At 43.4% G+C, this 23,497-nt stretch overlaps 1 protein-coding gene across 1 annotated transcript in view; it reads right to left on the reverse strand.

Annotated features, from left to right (window-relative positions):
* Positions 1 to 406: 406 nt before the first annotated feature.
* LOC117814239 (NACHT, LRR and PYD domains-containing protein 3-like) overlaps positions 407 to 23,497 on the reverse strand; it is a 39,411-nt gene continuing 16,320 nt past the window's right edge. Inside the window, exons 10-13 of the mRNA XM_034685460.1 lie at positions 2,210 to 2,383; positions 1,944 to 2,117; positions 1,111 to 1,157; positions 407 to 986 (exon numbers count right to left, since the gene is read on the reverse strand). Of these exons, the coding sequence (XP_034541351.1) occupies positions 463 to 986; positions 1,111 to 1,157; positions 1,944 to 2,117; positions 2,210 to 2,383 (919 nt within the window). The 3' untranslated portion in view covers positions 407 to 462. The remainder of the gene's footprint in view (positions 987 to 1,110; positions 1,158 to 1,943; positions 2,118 to 2,209; positions 2,384 to 23,497) is intronic.

Consider the following 23,497-nt stretch of genomic DNA (forward strand, 5'->3'; position numbering starts at 1 on the left):
TTGTGTGTGTTTGTTTGTGTGTGTGTGTGTTTATGTGTGTGTGTGTGTGTGTGTGGTGTGTGTGTGTGTGGTGTGTTAGTGTGTATGTTTGTGTGTGTGTGTGTGTGTGTGTGGTGTGTTTGTGTGTGTGTGTGTTTGTGTGTGTGTGTGTGTGTTTGTTTGAGTGTTTGTGTGTGTGTGTTTGTGTGTGTGTGTGATTGTGTGTGTGTGTGGTGTGTTTGTGTGGTGTGTTTGTGTGTGTGTGTGGTGTGTTTGTGTGTGCTTGTTTGTGTGTGTGTGTGTTTATGTGTGTGTGTGTGTGTGTGTGTGTGGTGTGTTAGTGTGTATGTTTGTGTGTGTTTGTGTGTGGTGTGTGTGTGTGTGTGTGTTTGTGTGTGTTTGTTTGTGTTTGTGTGTGTATGTTGTGTGTGTGTGTGTGTGTGTGTGTGTGTAGAGAGGAGGAGACTCTCCCTGCTACACAGATCACACACACACTGAGGAACCATAAGACCTAAACCCAAACCCAGGATACAGAGGTTCAGTGAAGGAGGTTCTGAAGGTGTGGAGGTGGATCAGAGAGTCAGAGGAGACTCTGTAGAAGGACAGAGTGCCAGCAGGACAGTCCACATACACTGCTACTCTGTGAGAGACAGAGGACCAGGAGAGAGGGAGGTCTGTTTCTCTGTTATTGTGACGGACAGAGTAACCTCCATCAGAGCAGATCAGACTCCAGGACTGATCATTATATCCAAACACACAGTCACTGACTCCTTTCCTTCTGGTTCCTCTGTAACTCACTGATATATAAACCCTTCCTCTCCACTCGACCTCCCAGTAACAGCGACCAGTCAGACCATCTCTACACAGCAGCTGACGACAGGACTCAAATCTGTCTGGATGATCAGGATATGACTGATACTCTCTCTCACATGTCACCTTCCTGTTGTCTTCAGACAGTCTGAGTTCTCTGTTTGCTGTGTTTGAGTCCAGAGTGAGTTCACAGACATCTGATGGAGAGACAAAGACACAACACAGCAGCAGTTTATCATCAGACACACCTGAAGGCTTTATTCTTTGTTAGCTGACAGTCTGCTGTTTGGTCCTCATGAGTCAAACTGATTCCACACTTACACTTCTTCAGTCCAGGTTTTAACCACTGCTCTCCACCATGGTCCACCCTGGAGGAAGAAACACAGTCAGAGTGATGTTCAGTCCAACATGAGTCCTACCTGCTGTTCAACATGAAGCAGTGTTCCTCAGTTTGTCCCTGTGACAGAGAAACAGGCTGAATCTTTGGATCCAGAAAGTCCAGATTCTGCTTCTCATGTCCTCTTTGAAATCAGTAAAGAGGATTCCTGCTGAACCTTTGTTCTGTCACTTTAAAGAAGTGGTCTCTTTGTATGTGTCAGGAGTAAAAATCAATCATCCTAAACATCCTGTCTTATGGTTTCAGAGTGATGAAGACAGCTGGAGAACAATCATCAACATTCAGATCATTTCCACATGTCCTCCATGATGTCTCAGAGTCCCTGCTGAAACAAACAGCAGGTAGCAGCATGTATATGAAGCTGATGGTGACTGACAGGTCTGCTGCTGGTCTCCCTGAATGGAGCTGTGTCAGTAAACCAGTATATCTGGGCTGATGAAGCTCAATGAATACTGTTTGATCTCAGTGTTTAACCCAGTTCTGCAGCCAGTACTTTGAATCCATGTTTCTAACATCTGTAACTTCCTTAGTTCTGTTCCTGCTGAGATTCACTTCAATCTATCCTCTTCTTCTTCAGAGAGCAGACTCTGTACAGACCCCTGTGGACAGAAGAGTGTGTGTGTGTGTGTGTGTGTGTGTGTGTGTGTGTGTGTGTGTGTGTGTGTGTGTGTGTGTGTGTGTGTGTGTGTGTCATTGAGTGAGTGAGAGGTGTTTTCTTCTGCACATTCAGTGTTTGAGTTCTTGTTGTCTGTTATACCTCAGTGTTTTCAGTCTGCAGAGAGGATCCTTCAGTCCAGCAGACAGAAGCTTTACTCCTGAGTCTCCTGGATGGTTGTAGCTCAGGTCCAGCTCTCTCAGGTGGGAGTGGTTGGTGCTCAGAGCTGAGGCCAGAGAAGCACAGCCTTCCTCTGTGATCAGACATCCTGACAGACTGGATTTAGAAAGTAAATCATGCAGTTATTAAACATATAATGATTAATACTATTTATAAAAACCATAAGCATCATGAGCATGAAACCTGACCTGAGAGTTTCCAGGTTACAGTTTGGATCCTTTAGTCCAGAAGATAGCAGGTCCACTCCTGAATCCTTCAGGTCGTTGTTACTCAGGTCCAGCTCTCTCAGACTGGAGGACTGTGAGCTGAGGACTGAGGACAGAGCTTCACAGCTTCTCTCTGAGAGGTTACATCCAGTAAACCTGAAAGACGTGAAAATTAGACAAAAATGCTCTCATTAAAAGGACATGGATACCAAAAATGTATTATTCCCACTTCTATTTATTACTCAACAAATGATAATTTTCTTCTTGATGCAGTTTTCTATGACCACTTATTGTTAGTCAACACGTAGAGTTTGACTAAATACAGTCCCCTCTGAAAGTATTGGAACAGTGAGGCCAATTCCCTTATTTTTGCTGTAGACTGGAAACATTTGGGTTTGACACCAAAAGATGAACATGAGACAAGAGATCAACATTTCAGCTTTTATTTCCAGGTATTTACATCTGGATCTGATACACAACTTAGAAGATAGAATTATTTGTAAAGGATCACCACATTTTTAGGTGAGCAAAACTATTGGAACAGATACACTTAAAATACATTAAAGTGAATAAGACTTAATATTTTGTTGCAAATCCTTTGCTTGCAATAACTGCATCAAGCCTGTGATCCATTGACATCACCAACCTTTTGCATTCTTCTTTTGTGATGCTTTTCCAGGCTTTCACTGCAGCCTCTTTCAGTTGTTGTTTGTTTTGAGGGGTTACTCCCTTCAGTCTCCTCTTTAGCAGGTCAAATGCATGCTCTATAGGGTTTAAGTCTGGAGATTGACTTGGCCAGTCTAAAAGCTTCCACTTCTTGCCCCTGATCAACTCCTTTGTTGTTTTTGCAGTGTGTTTGAGGTCATTATCTTGCTGCATGATAAAGGATCTCCCAATCAGTTTGGTTGCATATTTCTTTAAATTGGCAGACAAAATGTTTCTATAGACTGATGAGTTCATTTTGCTGCTGCCATCATGTGTTACATCATCAATGAAGGTTAATGATCCCGTCCCAGAAGAAGCCATGCAAGCCCAAGCCATGACATTTCACAGATGAGCTTGTATGTTTGGGATCATGAGCAGATCCTTCCTTTCTCCAAACTTTAGCCTTTCCATCACTTTGGTAAAGGTTCATCTTTGTCTCATCAGTCCATAAAACTTTGTCCCAGAATTGTTGAGGCTCATCTCTGTACTTTTTTGGCAAAATCCAGTCTGGCCTTCCTATTCTTTTTGCTAATGAGTGGTTTGCATCTTCTAGAGTAGCCTCTATATTTTTGTTTGTGAATGATTAACCTTCATTGATGATGTAACACATGATGGCAGCAGCAAAATGAACTCGACAGTCTACAGAAACATTATGTCTGCCAATTTTAAAGAAATATGCAACCAAACTGATTGGGAGATCCTTCTTCATGCAGCAAGATAATGACCTCAAACACACTGCAAAAACCACAAAGGAGTTCATCAGGGGCAATAAGTGGAAGCTTTTAGACTGGCCAAGTCAATCTCCAGACTTAAACCCTATAGAGCATGCATTTTACCTGCTAAAGAGGAGACTGAAGGGAGTAACCCCCCAAAACAAACAACAACTGAAAGAGGCTGCAGTGAAAGCCTGGAAAAGCATCACAAAAGAAGAATGCAAAAGTTTGGTGATGTCAATGGATCACAGGCTTGATGCAGTTATTGCAAGCACAGGATTAAGTCAACAAAATATTAAGTCTTATTCACTTTAATGTATTTTAAGTGTATCTGTTCCAATAGTTTTGCTCACCTAAAAATGTGGTGATCCTTTACAAATAATGCTATCTTCTAAGTTGTGTATCAGATCCAGCTGTAAATACCTGGAAATAAAAGCTGAAATGTTGATCTCTTGTCTCATGTTCATCTTTTGGTGTCAAACCCAAATGTTTCCAGTCTACAGCAAAAATAAGGGAATTGGCCTCACTGTTCCAATACTTTTGGAGGGGACTGTATATTGTTCCCTCTGACTTGTTTTCATTGAAGCCCTGAAAAACCTCAGAATCATGAGAATTTCATCTTGATGTCATTTTCAAATTGTTCAAATCCTGTAAGAGAGTGGAACTTTACAATCAGACTCAAACTGACCTGAGAGTTTCCAGGTTACAGTTTGGATCCTTTAGTCCAGAAGATAGCAGGTCCACTCCTGAATCCTTCAGGTTGTTGTGACTCAGGTCCAGCTCTCTCAGACTGGAGGACTGTGAGCTGAGGACTGAGGACAGAGCTTCACAGCTTCTCTCTGAGAGGTTACATCCACTCAGCCTGAAGAAGATGATGAGAACAAACAAAGGTTTCAGTTGTCATGAACAGAATGAATTCTATTTCAAATGTCTCACTCATGAACTCACACAGCTTTGTTGGAGGCTTTGATCACTGGCAGCAGCCTCAGAAGAGCCTCCTCTGAAGAAGAGAACTTCTTCAGGTCAAACACGTCCAGATCTTCCTCTGAGGACAGTAAGATGAAGACCAGAGCTGACCACTGATAAGTAGACAGTTCCTCTGTGGAGAGACGTGCTGATCTCAGGGACTCTTGGATCTGCTCCACTAGAAAACGATCATTCAGTTCATTCAGACAGTGGAACAGGTTGATGCTTCTCTCTGCAGACAGATCCTCACTGATCTTATTCCTGATGTACTTGACTGTTTTCTGATTGGTCTGTGAGCTACTTCCTGTCGGTGTCAGCAAACCTCTCAGGAGAGTCTGATTGGTCTGTGAGCTACTTCCTGTCTGTGTCAGCAGACCTCTCAGGAGAGTCTGATTGGTCTGCAGTGAAAGACCCAGGAGGAAGCGCAGGAACAAGTCCAGGTGTCCGTTTGGACTCTGTAAGGTCTGGTCCACAGCACTCTGATGGAGACGGTTCAGTTCAGGTTTGTCTCTTGAGACCTTAGAGATCAGAGACGTTGGTTGTTCTCGTTCCATCAGGTTGAGTCCAGACTTGGTGAAGGTCAGATGGACATGAAGAGCAGCCAGAAACTCCTGAACGCTCAGGTGGATGAAGCAGAACACCTGGTCCTGGTACAGTCCTCTCTCCTCTCTGAAGATCTGTGTGAACACTCCTGAGTACACTGAGGCTTCCTTGATCTTGATGCCACACTCTGTCAGGTCGGACTCATAGAAGATCAGGTTCCTTTTCTGCAGCTGATCAAAAGCCAGTTTTCCCAGAGACTGGATCATCTCCCTGCTCTCTGGACTCCAGAGTGGATCAGTCTCAGATCCTCCATAGTACTTGATGCTCTTCAGTTTGGACTGAACCACCAGGAAGTAGATGTACATCTCAGTCAGGGTCCTGGGCAGCCCTCCTCCCTCTCTGGTCTTCAGCACATCCTCCAGAACTGTAGCAGTGATCCAGCAGAAGACCGGGATGTGGCACATGATGTGGAGGCTTCGGGAGGTCTTGATGTGGGAGATGATTGTAGTGGCCTGCTCCTGGTCTCTGAACCTCTTCCTGAAGTACTCCTCCTTCTGAGGGTCAGTGAACCCTCTGACCTCTGTCACCATGTCAACATACCATGGAGGAATCTGATTGGCTGCTGCAGGTCTTGTGGTGATCCAGAGGCGAGCAGAGGGGAGCAGGTTCCCCCTGATGAGGTTTGTCAGCAGCACATCCACTGAGGTGGACTTTCTAACATCAGTCAGGATCTGATTGTTGTGGAAGTCCAGAGGAAGCCGACACTCATCCAGACCGTCAAAGATGAACAGAACCTGGAACTCTTCAAACCTGCAGAGTCCTGCTTCTCTGGTCTGAGTAAAGAAGTGATGAACAAGTTCCACCAAGCTGAACTTTCTCTCTCTCAGCACATTCAGCTCTCTGAAAGTGAAGGGGAATGTGAACTGGATGTCCTGGTGGTCTTTGTCTTCAGCCCAGTCCAGAGTGAACTTCTGTGTTAAGACTGTTTTCCCGATGCCAGCCACTCCCTTTGTCAGCACTGCTCTGATTGGTTGATCTCTTCCAGGTGAGCCTTTAAAGATGTCTTCTTGTCTGATGGTGGTCTCTGGTCTGTGTGGGGTCCTGGATGCTGCTTCAATCTGTCTGACCTCATGTTCATCATTGACCTCTCCAGTCCCTCCCTCTGTGATGTAGAGCTCTGTGTAGATCTGGTTCAGGAGGGTTGGGTTTCCTGCTTTAGCGATCCCCTCAAACACACACTGGAACTTCTCCTTCAGGTCAGACTTCAGTTTACGTCTGCACTCTGCAGCACCAGTTCCTGAAAGAACCAAAGAGAAATGTGATGAATGATCTGAAGCTACAATCAGTCTGATGAATTTACACTTTCAGACATCAGGATGGATTTGATTTTCCTCCTCTCTGAAATCTCTTCATCAGCTGTGAACAGTTTCTCACAGCTCATAGATGTGATCCAAATGTGTGCATCATATTAACAGCAGAGTTTGAAATGTAAACCTCTCCCATGTTGTCTCCATTTCCTCTCTCCATCATGTTCAATGTGTTCAAATCCTCTTACCTAACAAGGACCAAAAAAGTAGACCACATCACTCCAGTTCTTAGATCTCTACACTGGCTTACTGTCTGTCAGAGAATAGACTTTAAAATCCTGCTGATGGTTTATAAAGACCTGATTGGTTTAGGCTGATCTGCTACTACTTTATGAACCACCTCGACCTCTGAGGTCATCAGGTACTGGTCTGCTTTCAGTCCCAAGAGTTAGAACGAAACATGGTGAAGCAGCGTTTAGTCATTATGCTCCACATATCTGGAACACACTCCCTGAAAGCTGCAGGTCCGCTCCAACTCTCACCTCTTTTAAATCAAAGATTAAGACTTTTTTATTTACCACTGCCTTCCTATCTTAGATTATTTTAACCCACTTTAAATTAAAATATTAAAATTTTCTTTTCTGTTTTATTATATTTGTCATTTTAATTGTGTTCTTTTATGCTTGTCTGAATGTCTCCAATGCTTTTAATGTTTTAATGTAAAGCACATTGAGTTGCCCTCGTGTATGAAATGCACTATTCAAATAAAGCTGCCTTGCCTTGCCTTGCCCTTGCCTTACTGCTCTGCAGACAGTCAGCCAGCTCCTCCTGCTTCATTCTCCTCAGGAAGTGCAGAGTGATCTCCAGAAAGGCCTCTCTGCTCCTCCTCTGCTCTTCATCCTCATCCTCCCTCGGACTCTCTAAGCATTCTGGGTAATCTGGACTCAGAGCTCTCTGGATCTCCTTCAGCTCGGTCTTTACAAAACTGATGATGTTCTCCTGGAGCAGCTGGAACAAAATAGAACATCAGATCATCTGTGACAGACAGAGAGCCTGCTGGTCTGCAGAGTCCAGCATGGAGACTGGATCACAATGCTGCTTCAGGATTTAGTCTGTGGATCCTGCCCTATTACCCCTCTAGAACACTACGCTCCCAGCATGCAGGCCTGCTCATCGTACCTAAAGTCTCTAAAAGTAGTATGGGAGGTAGAACCTTCAGGTATCAGGCCCCTCTCCTTTGGAATCATCTACCAGTCAGGGTCCGGGAGGCAGACACCCTCTCTACTTTTAAGAGTAGGCTTCAAACTTTCCTTTTTGATAAAGCTTATAGTTAGAGCTGGATCAGGCTTGGACCAGCTCTTAGTTATGCTGCTATAGGCTTAGACTGACACACTGGGATCCTGTCTTTCCCTCTCTCTCTCTCTCTGCCTGTCTCTCACTTTAACTCTTCCTGTCCCATTAAAGTTACTAACCATAGACCTTTCTGGAGTCCCTGAGCTCCCTTGTCTCGTAGGTTCCTCTGGATCTCTGCTGCTCTGGACGTGCCAGACTCCAGCTGCTACAACTACTACTATCCGTCTCCCCACTATCATCTCTCTCTCTCTCTTCATCTCCCTCTATCCCTCTCTCCAACACGGTCTCAGCAGATGTGTGTCTAACATGAGTCTGGTCCTGCTGGAGGTTTCTGCCTGTTAAAGGAACTTTGTCCTTGCCACTGTAACTTGCTAAATGCTGCAAAGTGCTAAATTCCTGCGATCAGGAAACAGAAACATCCAAACAGAATGAGTGTGTGCTCTGATTCTCAGGAGGAGCTGTGTTTGTACATTTACTCACCATCAATATGGAGTCCAGCTGTGTTTGATGCTGCTGGGCAGACTGACCAATGGGAGCCTCTGATCTCTGAACTCTGTGGAACAAATAGAACATCATGTAGTGTATATAATATAATGACACACAGTGTTGGTGTGATAGATTCTATGTAGTGGATCCTGGTAGAAACACTGCTGGATCCTCCTACAAACACAGGACACACATGAAGATACTACATGCTGAGTACAGTTATCTCTGCCTCCAATCCTGTTTACTGCTGTTGATCCTGATAGAAACACAACGAGGGACAAATGTTCACCTTCACAGAGAAAACACCGACCACAGTTACAAATGTTTCACACACAACAACAGGAAGTTCACTTTGAGAGGCTTACCGCTCATCAGCACTCATCTCTCCAGACTTGAACTCATTACGTATGCCCATAGACCGGTCACTCTTGAAGGACACACAGCTGGGTCCAGATCCAGTAGAGTCTGGTCTCTGAAGTGGGACTCTGACAGAATCACAAACACTGATGAACAAACATGAACTCTGAAAATCTTCCAGGTTTGAGTGCTGCTGAAATTTACTACAAACTTTTCTAATGTTTGATTCTGATAAAAACTCTGTAATCGATTATTACCTTAGACCATCAGACTGACGTCTATCTTTGAAGTCATAATATTGACCCGCAGACCAGTCACTCTTGAATGACACACAGCTGGGTCCAGGTCCAGGAGAGTCTGGTCTCTGATGTTTGACTCTGACAGAATCACAAACACTGATGAACAAACATGAACTCTGAAAATCTTCCAGGTTTGAGTGCTGCTGAAATTTACTACAAACTTTTCTAATGTTTGATTCTGATAAAAACTCTGTGATCGATTATTACCTTAGACCATCAGACTGACGTCCATCTTTGAAGTCATAATATTGACCCGCAGACCAGTCACTCTTTAATGACACACAGCTGGGTCCAGGTCCAGGTCCAGGTCCAGGTCTATTATCTTTGATACTGAAAGAGTCATAAACACCAGAAAAAGTTAAAGACCTCTAAGTTTTGTAGAAAGTGTCTCTGAGTATTGTAGATAAAGATGGTTAAAGGGATTGTGTCAGAAATGTCCTTCAGGGGGACACTTTGACTTCTTTTAACCGTCCTGAGGACAGTTTGAAGACAACGGACACAAACCTTTAACCTTCTTACCTTTTATCAGCAGACTGACGTCCATCTTTGAAGTCAAAATATTGACCCGCAGACCAGTCACTCTTTAATGACACACAGCTGGGTCCAGGTCCAGGTCCAGGTCCAGGTCTCTGAGCTTCATGTTCCCCCCACAGAGTGCTTTTAGAGGGAGGGGCTCCCTCCCCTCCATCCTCACACTGATCCATAGCAGAGCCTCCACCTTCACACAAACACAACAACATGTTCATCATTACAACCACAGACATGTAAAATACGGCGGGTGCCATATTGGAGATGCTGAACTCAACCAGGCTGTAAACATGTTTATTTCGGCTGTAAAGATCGTCTTCTTTGAATGGGTGTGTATGTGGTTTCCTGTGTTTCTGCAGCCAGCCTCTAGTGGACACTTGAGGAACTGCAGTTTTTAGCACTTCTCCATGGTCTTCATATTTTAAGACCGGAGGTTGCCGCTTTACACCACAGAGACACACACTGCTCTCTGACACAGTGTCATTCCTGCTTCTACCACCAGATGGAGCCACATTCATTATATTCTCTGTGAGGGGCGCTCACTCTGACTACTTACGAGTTCGGTGTGTGTGTGTGTGTGTGTGTGTGTGTGTGTGTGTGTGTGTGTGTGTGTGTGTGTGTGTGTGTGTCTGTGTGTGTATGTGTGTGTGTGTTTGTGTGTGTTTGTGTGTGTGTGTGTGTGTGTGTGTGTGTGCGTGTGTTTGTTCTCAGTATTCTTGTCTTTTTTCCCTCCCTTTTCCTGGCTTGTGATATTAGTGGTTACCCCCCCAGGTGAATTCAGATCCACTTCCTGCTTCACCTGTAGAAGAACCAGAACTGGATGTTCCTAATTAGCATCGGTGGACTTTTGGAGCATATTTGACAACTTCTGTCTGAGCAGTTAATCACTAACCTTTGCTCCTGTGAGCAGGTTCAGACTGTTTCTGCTGTACAGTGGAGTCACTGATACTCATCACACTGGTTGTTGAATGTGCTCAGTTTAGAAGAGATCACATGATTGACCTTTGATACTGTCATAAAACTGAGACAATCATTGGCCTTCCTGACATGCTAAGCAGAGTGCGTTCACTTGAGAAATAAAACTCTGTGTTTCTGGATGAAGAGATTCTGGTTAATCCCAGTGGAGCTCAGGGAAGCAAACATGCTCTGAGCGTTGACTTTAATCCAGTATCATTCAGGTTTGTGTTTGAGATCTTGTCTTTAATAACATGGTATTGATAATGTTGGGTATTAGTATGAGCTTGTTGAAGTTGCACTGGCACATCAGGGCTCTGCAGTCTTTCAGACACTGACAATGCTTCAAACCCTGGGTAGCTACCCGTATAGAGCAACCGAGGAGCTGGACCTGGTTCACTCAGACGAGACATGAAGTCAATGCAGGAGTGTTACAAACTGCAGTTCCTCAAGCGTCCACTTGATGCTGAATACAGAAGTAAAGGAAACCACATACACACCCATTATGCCCAAATAAGGGCATGCCTGACTTGATTGACAGGCGGGCACCCTGTAGCTGTTAGAGAAAAGGCTAAAGGCCCGCCTCTTCATAACAGCGCTTCAGAAACAACACGGAGACTACGTCCATATATTGTCCTGTTTATGGTTGAACCCTGCGTCCACTGATCTGACTTTGGACTGTGTGTTTTTAATTGATCAATAAAAGTGAATCATTTATCACACCCAGACACAGGGCATGCACTGTCAGTAACTGATTCTATTAAGACATATATTCAATCAATAATTCTCGATCCCCTGAGAGCAGATCAGAGTAGTTCTTAGCTTTGTCCTCGTATTTAAAGCCTTAGCCTAATCATCAGTGGTTTTAGTGTCTAGAGCTAGCCCTTAATATTTGATCTTGGATTCAGCTCCTAAACTTCACTCTTAATATTTGTCAATGGACTTAGTGCCTTAAACATTCTGCCAATGGGCTTCATGCCTAACCCTAACCCTCAATATTGTATCTTGAACTTAGTGGCTAAATCCAACCCCCTTAATATTTGTCTATGGAGTATGGGCCTCAATTTAACCGTCTGTCTGCTTTGTGACTAACCCTAAGCCTTAATATTTGATGTTGGTCTTAGTGCCTAAATCTTACCATCAGTGGTCTTAGTGCCAAGTCCTTACCCTTAATATTTTTCCATAGATCTAGTGCCTGAACCTAACTGTCAGTGGACTTAATGCCCAACCCTAGCACTTATTATTTGTCCTCTGTTTTTAAACCTAAACATAACCATCAATGAGAGTAATACCTAACCTGAGCCCCGAATAATTTTCCTCCATCTTAATGCCTTAACCTTATCGTCAGTAGTCTTAGTCCATGGATAAACTATAAGGGGTTAGGTCTTGGCACTAAGTGCCTAAATCTAAACGTCAGTGCGCTAAATACCTAACCCTTAATATTTTTCCTCTGACTTCATGCCTAAAGCTAACCGTAAGTGGGCTTTATGCCTAACCTGAGCCCTCAATATTAGTCCTCGTATTCAATGCCTTAGCCTAACCATCAGTGGTCTAAGTGCCTAGAACTAGCTTTTAATATTTGATATTGGGCTTAGCCACTAAACCTCACCCTTAATATTTGTCAATGGACAACAAACAAACTGCCAATAGGCTTTATGCCTAACCCTGGCTTCTTAATATTTGATCTTGGAATTAGAGCCTCAATCTTACCATCAGTGGACTTAATGCCTAACCCTTACACTTATTATTTGTCCTCAGTGTTTAAACCTAAACATAACAGTCAATGGGAGGAATACCTAACCTGTTTTAACTGTCTGTCTAAACCTTAATATTTGTCTGCAAACTTAATGCCGGGACCTAACAGTCAGTTTGCTTAATGCCTGACCCTATCCCTTAATATTTATCCCTGGACTTAGTGCCTAAACCTAACAGTCTGAGGACTAAATGCCTCAACCTTAACCTTAATATTTGTCCTCGGTGTTGAAGCCTAAGTATCAGACCCCCTGAGTTTTGCACAAATAAGGGCATGCCTGACTTGATTGACAGGCAGGCGCCCTGTAGCTGTTAGCGAAAAGGCTAAAGGCCCGCCTCTTCATAACAGCGCTTCAGAAACAACACAGAGTCTACGCCCAATTATGATCTTGTCTATGGTTGAACCCTGCGTCCACTGATCTGACTTTGGACTGTGTGTTTTTAATTAATCAATAAAAGTGAATCATTGATCACACCCAGACACAGGGCATGCACTGTCAGTAACTGATTCTATTAAGACATATATTCAATCAATAATCCTTGATCATCTGAGAGCAGATCAGAGTAGTTCTTAGCTTTGTCACTTAACAATGATCTGCTTTTTATCCCAGAGGAGATCAGACAGCAAAGAAAAGCACTCAGACATCACAGATATCACGTTCATCTCTAGCTGTTGAAGCCAACATGTTTCAAGGTGTGTAGAGAGACGCCTACAGCTGGGTGTGCAGAGAAAACGACTTACATACACATGTCAATAAATGAGACTTTAAGACCTAACAACAACAACAACAGCAACAAACAACACATCTCTACCACCTGTACTGTTCTCAGGTCAGTTTAACACACGCTCACACAAACACCATGAACAGTGTGTGTCAGGGTACCTTCTGATGGGGAAGATCTTCTGCACCAAGCCGATGAGTGAAGGTGAAAGGAATCAGCAGAGAGAGAGAACAAAGAGGGACAGCAGGAGGTTTTCAGCGCTCAGACTCTTCACATACAGTCCAGACTCTCTGAAGTCTTCTTTAAGGATCACAGAGCAGCTCTGGACTCTGGACTGAACACCTGAACACCTGCAGTCACACATTAACAGAATCAGACCTTATCAGAGGGATCATAAAGGAGTCTTATTTCCTCTGGGTGGAGTAACTACAGTTCTTAAGTTCCTATAATGTATGCATGGCTGTGCATGTGTATGTTTATGTTTGTGTATAGGTACGTTTATGTGTATGCTTTTGGGTATACATCTATCTACGTGTAGATTCTAGGACCCTTACTGTGGTTTCTTCATTTTGGTTAACAAATAAGGCCTAATAATGACTTGAAGAAGTCTAACACTAATGGAGTGTGTACACATGTCAGGCTAAAAGCTAATCACAGGTAAATATTTATTTTATGATCCAGCATGCATCCATCAACTCGTCAGTTTGTGTGTACAGAAAAAAAGATATAAAGACTTGTGTGTATCAAAGAAATGTATTTATTTGCAGTGCATTTACATTCAGGTAACATTTCTCATGTGTTGCATAGCTCTTGTTGCATAATACGTTTACAATCTGAAGAACAGAAACACAGATTAAGTGCAGGAAACAGTCACTGATGTGTAAAGTAAACTGGAGGTTGAAGATTCAGAGTTACAGAAACGTCGTGAGACGTGAACAAGGTCCCGCCTCTTGCTCTTGATTTGATCTGCTGGCACGGATTGAAAACCTGAATGTGCAGGTTTTCATCAAGTTAGTCAGCTCCGGTCAGTTTGGATTGAGTTCTTTGAGTGCAGCGGCTGTAGAAAAGTCAATGCCAGAGAAAAGTTACGTTGTGTTGAGAGAAAGTGTTTCAATTTCTGCAAAAGTTCAACAAAACCGACGTGGAAAACAATCTGCTCCAGGCGGCACTACTTGTGTTAAAGACAGTTAAAGGTTTATCCACTTGAGCTGAGAAAAGTTGCACTTATACACTTTATTTTTGAGTCTTAACCAACAAATTGGAGGTTTGTGTCTCCATGCAAATCCATCAAAGTGATTAGGCCTCCTTCCCCGCTCTTCTTTAACCCTCTTCTTCCCAAACCGTCGCTGCCGACAGGATTTGACATGCGTACATCTTAAAACCTTAACTTCTGAACCGTTTAAGATATCTAGAAAATTCAAAAACCACCAGAAAGCGGGGGAATAGACCTTTGCGCCCATGTAGTTTCATTACGCTAGCCCCTAGGACTTCTGCAGTACGACCGTCCAATCACAGACAAAATTCAGCCGTGCGTCACACGTCTGTAACGTGAGCTTCTCAGTACCGTCACTCCTGAACCGTTGGTGCAATTCAAAACATTCAAACTGTTTCCGAAAGTAGAGAACAAGAGCTTTCCAATGGTGTTTGATACACTGCACATTACGGTAAAGATACGCTCAGTGAGGGATTATGGTCATAAGAGGGTCAAACCTCCTTCAAAAGGTTTCAGGAAGACTCTTAGAATAAAATCTACAAACTTTTAAGACCATTCTAAGCCCTTAGGGAAAATAATTAGATTTTGTGTTTTCCTAAATTATGCCCCTGCATATCATAAAATGAAATATATACAGTGGTGGCCAAAATTATTAGAACACCTGACAGATCTGAATATATTCACCTTTCTTGTGCCGCCAAAAGATAATTTCATTTCATTCAGCTGGTTGTTCTGAGCAAAACAAACATCAGATGAAATGAGTCCTGCTGTTTTCATTCACTTTTAACTTTAATATTTGGCATGTCCACCTTCTGCAGCAATGACAGCAGCACTGAGAACTTCAACACTTAGTTTTATCCCATGCCTTCTGCAACTCTTTTGAATGTACAATAGATCTGTCCTGGTTCTGTTAAGATCTGGTGTGAATTGGTGGCATCATGGCGGTCTAAAGTGGACTATATGGTGCTTGGACTGCATCTCAAGTCCTTGGCCATGCAGCGGTAACTCCAGCCAGCATCCTAAAGGGTCTTTATTTGAACCCCTTGCTCACTCGTTAGCTCCTTCTTCACCTTAGCGATGTTCAGAGAGCAACAGACTTCTTCTTGAGGCCTTAAATTTATACCAATTGGTGGTGTGGCCTCTGTGACAAAACCCTGATGTTACCAATCAGTTAAAGAGCAGGAGAGGCCTTCTACAGCTGGGTCCTAAGACTCTTCAATCAACCATGATCACACCTGACCGTGATCACACAGGTACTTTGGCTTCTTCTGATTGTATGGCATTGACAGTGTGATGGGCCTAGCTTGTTTTTTGTAGGGAAAATTGAACAACATCTTCTTATGATGGCTGTATTCTATGGTTTATTGAGCATAATGATGACTTTGTAGATGACTTTAATTCATTTCACGGGTACTTTAACCCTCAGAGACCTAGAACAGCCACCGACGGCCACTTGTTCTTAAATGTTTGATAACTTTTAAACCGCTAATCCAATCATCAAGCTTTAAAAACTTAGTTACAGCAGACATTCTCAAAGTAAATTCAGGAGAGTCTGGATGGAGAGTCCCCCCAAAAATGGTCTAGGTCTTTAAGGGTTAATGGTTAATTCAACAAAAACGATTGAAACCTTTCAGTGTGCCCAGTGTCCAAATAAATTTGGCCACCACTGTAAATGCAGGATTTAAATGTTGCCATCTTTAATTCAGGTATGCAAAAGGACATTTTAAATTCTAGGTTTAGGCTCTTTGGCAACTTGTAGGTAACTTATTATTAAATGAGAATGCAAATCTTACATTTAGAGTACATTGCATAGTTTTAAGATTTAAATCTGTGTGCTCCTGTCATGTCTTAGAACTTGGTAAACCTGAGTGTGCACACAGCTCTGCAGTCTCTTGATTTTTGTGGACACTGAAGGAGTGTTCGTTTATGCTAAGTCAGAGAATCTGGCTTTTATTATTGCAGAAGAGTTTGCACAGGTGCAAACTTCTGCAGCTTTGTCAGATAGAAACTCAAAGAAGCCCTCAGGAAGTTGTTGGGGAATAAGGCCCGCTACTTGTGGATGCTCATCAATGGATCTCCACGCTGCTGGGACATCCAGGTTACAAAACATCAGGAGAATGACAACAACAGAATGAGGGTTTTGCTTTTTTTGCATCGACTTTGTCCTCGTTGTCTTTACTGTTACTTTAACTCTGCCCGTCCCATTAAAGTTACTAACCATAGACCAGATTCCTCTGAGCTGCCGTAGACGTTCTCCTGCTGCGGACGATCTGGACTCCAGTGGCAACAGCTTCTACGACTCGTCTCATCACTATCACTTCTCTCTCTTACTCCCCTCTATCTGTCTTTCCAGACCCAACTCGGTCGAGGCATGATGGCTGTCTAACATGAGTCTGGTCCTGCTGGAGGTTTCTGCCTGTTAAAATGAAGTTTGTCCTCTCCACTGTAACTAGCTAAATACTGCGATGTGTAATGCTCATGATGGATTAAGGTGGGGTCAGACTGAGTCTTACCCTGTCTTGGTGTTGGGTCTCTGTTCATAATTTGACATAGAGTGGTCTAGACCTCCTATGTTTGTAAAAGCGTCTTGAGATAGCGTTTGTTGTGATTTGGCGCTATACAAATAAAGATTGATTGATTGATTGATGGTTGTGGTCTGAACAAACCTTCAAAGAGCTCCAACCTGCACTCAGCTCTGAGCTAGCGTGATACCTTCAGTCATTTTTGCAGGAGACACTCCTTAAGAACTTCATTTGGTGATTCACACCTCATCTTTGGTTTGAACTGAAACCACCAGCGTTGGCAAGAAGTGGGCGTTTCAGACTTTAATGACCACAGAGGGTCGTGACTGAGTCATGCATACTGACAGTATGTGCCGTCTTCGCGATCCTGCCCAGTGTTTCGTCATACCTACAGTACTGCGCTGCAGCTTCAGAGACTGCTCCGTCCTCTCAGCCACATTAAGATGACGCATCAGGAAAAAGTACAGTCTGTAGATGTGAATCCTCTGAACTGAGATATACACAAACTTCTACATAACACAAACAAAACGCCCAACATACAGGATGTTTCTGGTTAATGAATCAAAGGAAATAAAAGATAAGATACAGATATATGACATTTATGTTTAGAAGCACCTTTAAGGTGTGTGCACCACGTCCAGGCTCAGAGGTATTTCCTGATGAGCTATACGACCAAAGTAGAAGAAACAGTACTTGTACCCACACTTGGCTCTTTTTCGGGGCGCTGGTGGCCTAGCGGTCTAAGCGCCCCACGCACAGAGGCTACAGTCCTCGTCGCAGGGGTCGCCGGTTCGATACCCGGCTGGTCGACCATTTCCTGCCTGTCTTCCCCTGCTCTCTCCTCTCCACCTCTCTTCACTGTCCTATCAAATAAAGGCAAAAAGGCCCAAAATATAACTTTAAATCAGTGAAATTCCCTCGGTTGTTGGGTGATAAGTGTGATAATGTAGAGTAAGCTGGTGGTCATGCAGAATAGACTTGGTTTTGGGATTGGGTACACCTTCTGTCTTCCATGAAATGTATAAAAAATATGGTCTGTGTTGAACAATATATCAGAAATTCCCTTTTAAAGCACCTCAGACCAAGCGTTCAGTGTGAGTGATTAACTCCTACACATGGCGAGTGGTTCGTTTTCACAACCCTTGGTTTTTCTCCAAAGTCTTGGCAGTTGTGCCTCCTCAACACAAAGCTAGACCAAATTTCAACCTTAAAGCTTTGAGAGGTTAAAACAAAAAAAGTGGTACAGCGAGGACACGGGGGATCATTTGGTCAAACGTGTCTCCTTGCTGAACATTGAGCAGTCCTCAGTTTAAAAACAGTCCAAAAAAAAGCTGATCATCAACATCAACATCAACCAGAGGAACACACGCAGTTGTCGGTCGGTCAGAGAAAGAAGCACAGATTGTTACAATCAACTGGACCTTCATGTTTCAAGTCAACATGTCAAACTCCGTGTCATGTAAAGTGCCATTACACTCCCAAAGGACGGAGCGTGGAGATTTCACGGGTGTTACTTTTCAACACAGTTGCTGGATTACACGTTCAAGCCTCCAGCAAAGGGAGATGGAGTTATAACCTGACTTTAACGAAGCACCATCATCAGGTCAGAGATATAATTTCCCCCACACCAACATTCATATCATTAATAGATCTGTGCCCGGTCCGGCGGACAGCTGGAGTCATGTGACCGAGGTTTCCCTCATGGTAATCACTGAATCAAGGATTCTCCTCCTCCTCCTCTCCTCCATGTTGTCTTTCTGGTCCTCTGAAAACCTCCGACCTGTTGACTCATAATGATACCTGCCTGTCCGTCTGCTTCTATGGTGTCATATGTGATGAATGGCATTCCTCTTTGTGTTACTGCCCTCTACTGGTCTGGTCTACCTGCGCGATGCCGAAGCTTTTTTTATTGTATAATATTTGTTTGGTGTGGAGAGGGGGGGCCACAGGGGGGTCCAGGTTCAGTTTTACAGGGGCACTGGCCCCTGTTGGCCCCTCCCTAGAACCGCCACTGGGAGCCGCTCTGGAACCAGTTTTCCCGGCCGGGATCCGGTTCACGCGCAGTTGAAACACAAAAACTGGTTCTCAATTGAGCACCGGCTCCGAACCGGCCCTGAAACTGCCTCGGTCGAAAAGGGGTAACAGAGACGAAGTGGAAGTTGACACATTGGCAGAAATAGGAACCTATCAGTTGATGGACCGGACACGGATCTGGTGGAATTTGTCCGTTAGATTTGGATGACCTCTGTAGAAGATTGGTGAAAAACCAACATTTATCTTGCTCCCAAGTTTCACTCTGCATCTTATTCTTCAAAAAGGGCCACTTTATCGTTTCTAAAGTGTAAAAATAAAAGCCAAAGTTAAAAATGCAGATGTAACACTGCTATTAAAAGAACAAGGTCACATTCACGGACAAAGGTTTCACCACCACCTTCTTTCGTGTCTGTGTTCAGCTTGATGACATTAAAAGTCCCTGACGATCTCTTTGGTCTCGTTAAACCACATGTTGGTAATGTTCTTCTTTTAGAAATGGGACAGCTGAAAATGTCTGGGTTTTACGGAGTCCCCTGAAGTCCCATAAGGCCGGAGATACGCAAACGAATGATGGCTGCCGGCGCATCGGCAAAGTTGGTTTGGTGTGTCGGCTTTGCACGTCTACAAAAATCAACAGGGACAACGATAGCAGAGTTTAAAGATGAGCTGATGGACCAGGTCTGCATTCATCCACATCTCTACGACGTGTCAATGCCACACTTGTTATATCTCTACTTTGGATTACAGCTACAGTTGCAAATGTTTTTCTGATCAATGCAAACAGACTTGAATGTGCAGCCTGCCTTCACCTTAATGGAGGGCAGTTAGTGTTGAAAAGTAACACCTGTACACAGCTGTGTTGAAAAGTGACTCCTCTTTTAGTCATGGATCATCACACGACTGTTTCTGCGAACGTCAAGTTCAGCAGGATCATCAACAGCACCAGATGGAGGCTGTATCCTGTCCGTGTCGCCTCGCTCTCCCCTCCCTCCCACCCATCGCCCTGCTCGTCCTCCCACGCTGTCCTCTTCCTCTCCTTCTCGTCCTCCTCGTCCTCCCTCCACGGCCCGTCGTCCTCCTTCACGATGTTGACGCTGTCGCAGCGCTCCCCCTCGTGGCCCTCGTAGCAGTGACACCTGAACCTGTCGGTCAGCAGCTGCAGCTCGTGCTGCGAGTGCCACCCCGTGACGGCGAAGTCCCCGTCCCCGGAGCGCCGGATGCGGTAGCTCTTGGAGCTCAGGTGGAGGTAATGGTGGGCGAGGGGGTCCCGGCGGATACAGCGACCGTTCCCTTGGCAGAGGAACTCGCTGCATACCTCGGCGGCTCGCGTCACGTTGGTGATGTACTGGCCCAGGCGGTGGTTCAGGAAGGCTTTCACCTTGGAGCAGTTATGCTGAGGAAACACAAGAACACGTGATGTTTACTGTCGGGTTCAGACCCAGAGTTACAAACCAAGGGACGAAGATAGACTGGGAGGTAGAACCTTCAGTTATCAGGCCCCTCTCCTTTGGAATCATCTACCAGTCAGGGTCCGGGAGGCAGACACCCTCTCTACTTTTTAGAGTAGGCTTCAAACTTTCCTTTTTGATAAAGCTTATAGTTAGAGCTGGATCAGGCTTGGACCAGCTCTTAGTTCTGCTGCTATAGGCTTAGACTGACACACTGGGATCCTGTCTTTCCCTCTCTCTCCTCTCTCTGCCTGTCTCTCACTTTAACTCTTCCTGTCCCATTAAAGTTACTAACCATAGACCTCTCTGGAGTCCCTGAGCTCCCTTGTCTCGTAGGTTCCTCTGGATCTCTGCTGTAATTCCTTTTTTGGGTCTGTTATTCATCCTTTCTTTCTTTCTTTCTTTACTTTTTTCTTTCTTTCTTTCTTTCCTTCTCTCTTTATCTTTCTTTCTTTCTTTCTCTTTCTTACTTTCTGTCCTTCTTTCCTTCTTTCTTTCTTACTTTCTTTCTTTCTTTCTTTCTCTTTCTTTCTTTCTTTCTTTCTTTCTTTCTTTCTTTCTTTCCTTCTCTTCTTTCTTTCTTTCTTTCTTTCTTTCCTTCTCTCTTTCTTTCTTTCTTCTCTCTTTCTTTCTTTCCTTCTCTCTTTCTTTCTTTCTTTCTTTCTCTTTCTTTCTTCTTTCCTTCTTCTTCTTCTTTCTTCTCTCTTTTTTCTTTTTCTTCCTTCTCTCTTTCTTCTTCTTCCTTTCTCTTTCTTCTCTTCTTTCTTTCTTTCTTTCTTTCTTTCTTTTTCCTTTCCTTTCTCTCTTTCTTTCTCTCTCTTTCTTTCTTTTCTTTCTTCTCTCTTCTTCTTTCTTTCTTTTTTCTTCTTTCTTTCTCTTCTCTCTTTCTTTCTTTCTTTCTTTCTTTCTTTCTTTCTTTCCTTTCTTCTTTCTCTTTTTCTTTTTCTTCTCTTCTTTCTTTCTTCTTTCTTTTCTTCTTCTTTCTTTCTTCTGCTCTATTTTCTTTCTTTCTTTCCTTCTCTCTTTTTCTTTTTTCTTTCTTTCTTTCTTTCTTTTTTTCTTTCTTCTTCTCTTTTTCTTTCCTCTTTCCTTTCTTTCTCTTTTTTCTCTTTCCATCTTTCATTCTCTCTTTCTTTCTTTCTTCTTCTTTCTTCTTTCTTTCTTCTTCTTTCTTTCTCTCTTTCTTTCTTTCATTCTTTCTTTCTTTCTTTCCTTCTCTCTTTCTTTCTTTCTTTCCTTCTCTCTTTCTTTCTTTCTTTCCTTCTCTCTTTCTTTCTTTCTTTCCTTCTTTCTGTGTTTATTTCTTTCTTTCCTTCTCTGTTTCTTTCTTTCTTTCTCTCTTTCTTTCTTTCTTTCTTTCCTTCTCTCTTTCTTTCTTTCTTTCCTTCTCGCTTTCTTTCCTTCTTTTTTTCTTTCTCTCTTTCTTTCCTTCTCTCTTTCTTTCTTTCTTTCTTTCATTCGTTTCTTTCTTCCTTTCTTTCCTTCTCGCTTTCTTTCCTTCTTTTTTTCTTTCTCTCTTTCTTTCCTTCTCTCTTTCCTTCTCTGTTTTTTTCTTTCTTTCTTTCTTTCCTTCTTTCTTTCTTCTCTCTTTCTTTCCTTCTCTCTTTCTTTCCTTCTCTCTTTCCTTCTTTCTTTCTTTCTTTCTTCTTTCTTTCTCTCTTTGTTCTTTCCATGTTTCTTCATCCTTTATCCCGTCCTTCCCTTCTGTCATTCTTTCACCATTTCTTCTCCTCTTTTTCTTTCTTCTGGTCTCCCTCTCTTCTCTCTCTTCATAGACCTTTCTGGAGTCCCTGAGCTCCCTTGTCTCGTAGGTTCCTCCGGATCTCTGCTGCTGTGGACGTTCCAGACTCCAGCTGCTACAACTACTACTATCCGTCTCCCCACCATCATCTCTCTCTCTCTCTCTTCATCTCCCTCTATCCCTCTCTCCAACACGGTCTCAGCAGATGTGTGTCTAACATGAGTCTGGTCCTGCTGGAGGTTTCTGCCTGTTAAAGGAACTTTGTCCTTGCCACTGTAACTTGCTAAATGCTGCAAAGTGCTCTGCTCATGGTGGATTAAGATGAGATCAGACTGAGTCCTGTCTGGAAGATGGGACAGGATCTGATCCGGTCTTGATGTTGGGTCTTTGTTAATGATAGAACATAGAGTACGGTTTTAGACCTGCTCTGTTTGGAAAGATAAGATTTGTTGTGATTTGGCGCTGCATAAATAAAGATTGATTGATGGAATTATTGAAAATGGCGACGCTGTGGATGTTTTCACTGTTTTCGAGGAGAATGCATGATTGCAGCTTCAATGTCAGCTTAAAGTCGTCCTCACAACAAAGATGTTTTGAAGGAATACGAAGCAGCAGGCGATATCTGAGTTCTGTTAGTGCCTCAGTCATGCACCCAAAAAAGAGATTTTGCAAGAGTAACTCTAAAAGACGGGACTCGTGCTTGCCTTTAGAAAGAATGCATCATAGCTTCATAATGTGTGGCCTCTGTGTGTTTGAAACCACTCTCTGAAAGCAGACTCTCTATTGTCTGTCTCTGTTTCCTGCTGTGGTTTTTTTGGAGTCCCCCAAAAAATAATCAAGCAGCTTGGGAAAGAATGTTTTTCACATTAAAGTTTCACATTGAGCTGAAAGAGGTTCTCAGCAGGATCTCTTTACTCAGTGTGAGTCAGTGTGACAGAGGGGAAGGGTGGAGGGTAAGGGGTGCTTTAAGAAAGGTAAAGGACACCCACCCTGGATGAGGTCAGGTTCAGGTCTCCCCAGATGACGAATCCTGCTGCTCCGAGTGCTGCACTCTCCCCGATGGTGTGGATCAAGTCTTTCTGCAGGAAATGCACAAACACTGCATCAGATGACTCTCATCAGCAACACTCCCTGACATCCAAAGCTCCAAGAGAGGCAGCCATCTAGTGTTTCTAAAAGCTGGTTCGGTTTTCAAACAGTGAAAAGTAACTGAATACTCTTACTGAATCTGTTCATGAGTTGGGGAAGAAGGCAGAATTAGAAACCTCTGCATTTAAGGGTTTGTACAAGGTGGCTGAGCTGCTCTTCAGCAGGTCTCCACTAGATGGCAGCAGTCAACAAATTCAGACACCAATCTCAGAGCATCAGAGACATTCAAAGAGATAGAGCTTTGACTGAAAAGTACAGGTCTGTGTATTTGTTAAAGTTTGATTGCACAGTTTATGAAGCTTCTGTAGAAACTCTAAATCAGGGGTTCCTAAAGTGTGGGTCGGGATCCCCTAGGGGGTCGCGAGACACAAATTGGGAGTCATGAGATGTCTTCCAGAATGTTTTTTTTTAAGTTATTGTCAAAAATAGAAGCTAAACTTGAAATAAAACCTTGGAAATATAAAATGTCATGAGTTT

Source organism: Notolabrus celidotus, chromosome 6 (assembly GCF_009762535.1).
Source record: "Notolabrus celidotus isolate fNotCel1 chromosome 6, fNotCel1.pri, whole genome shotgun sequence".
NCBI classification, from domain to species: Eukaryota; Metazoa; Chordata; class Actinopteri; order Labriformes; family Labridae; genus Notolabrus; species Notolabrus celidotus.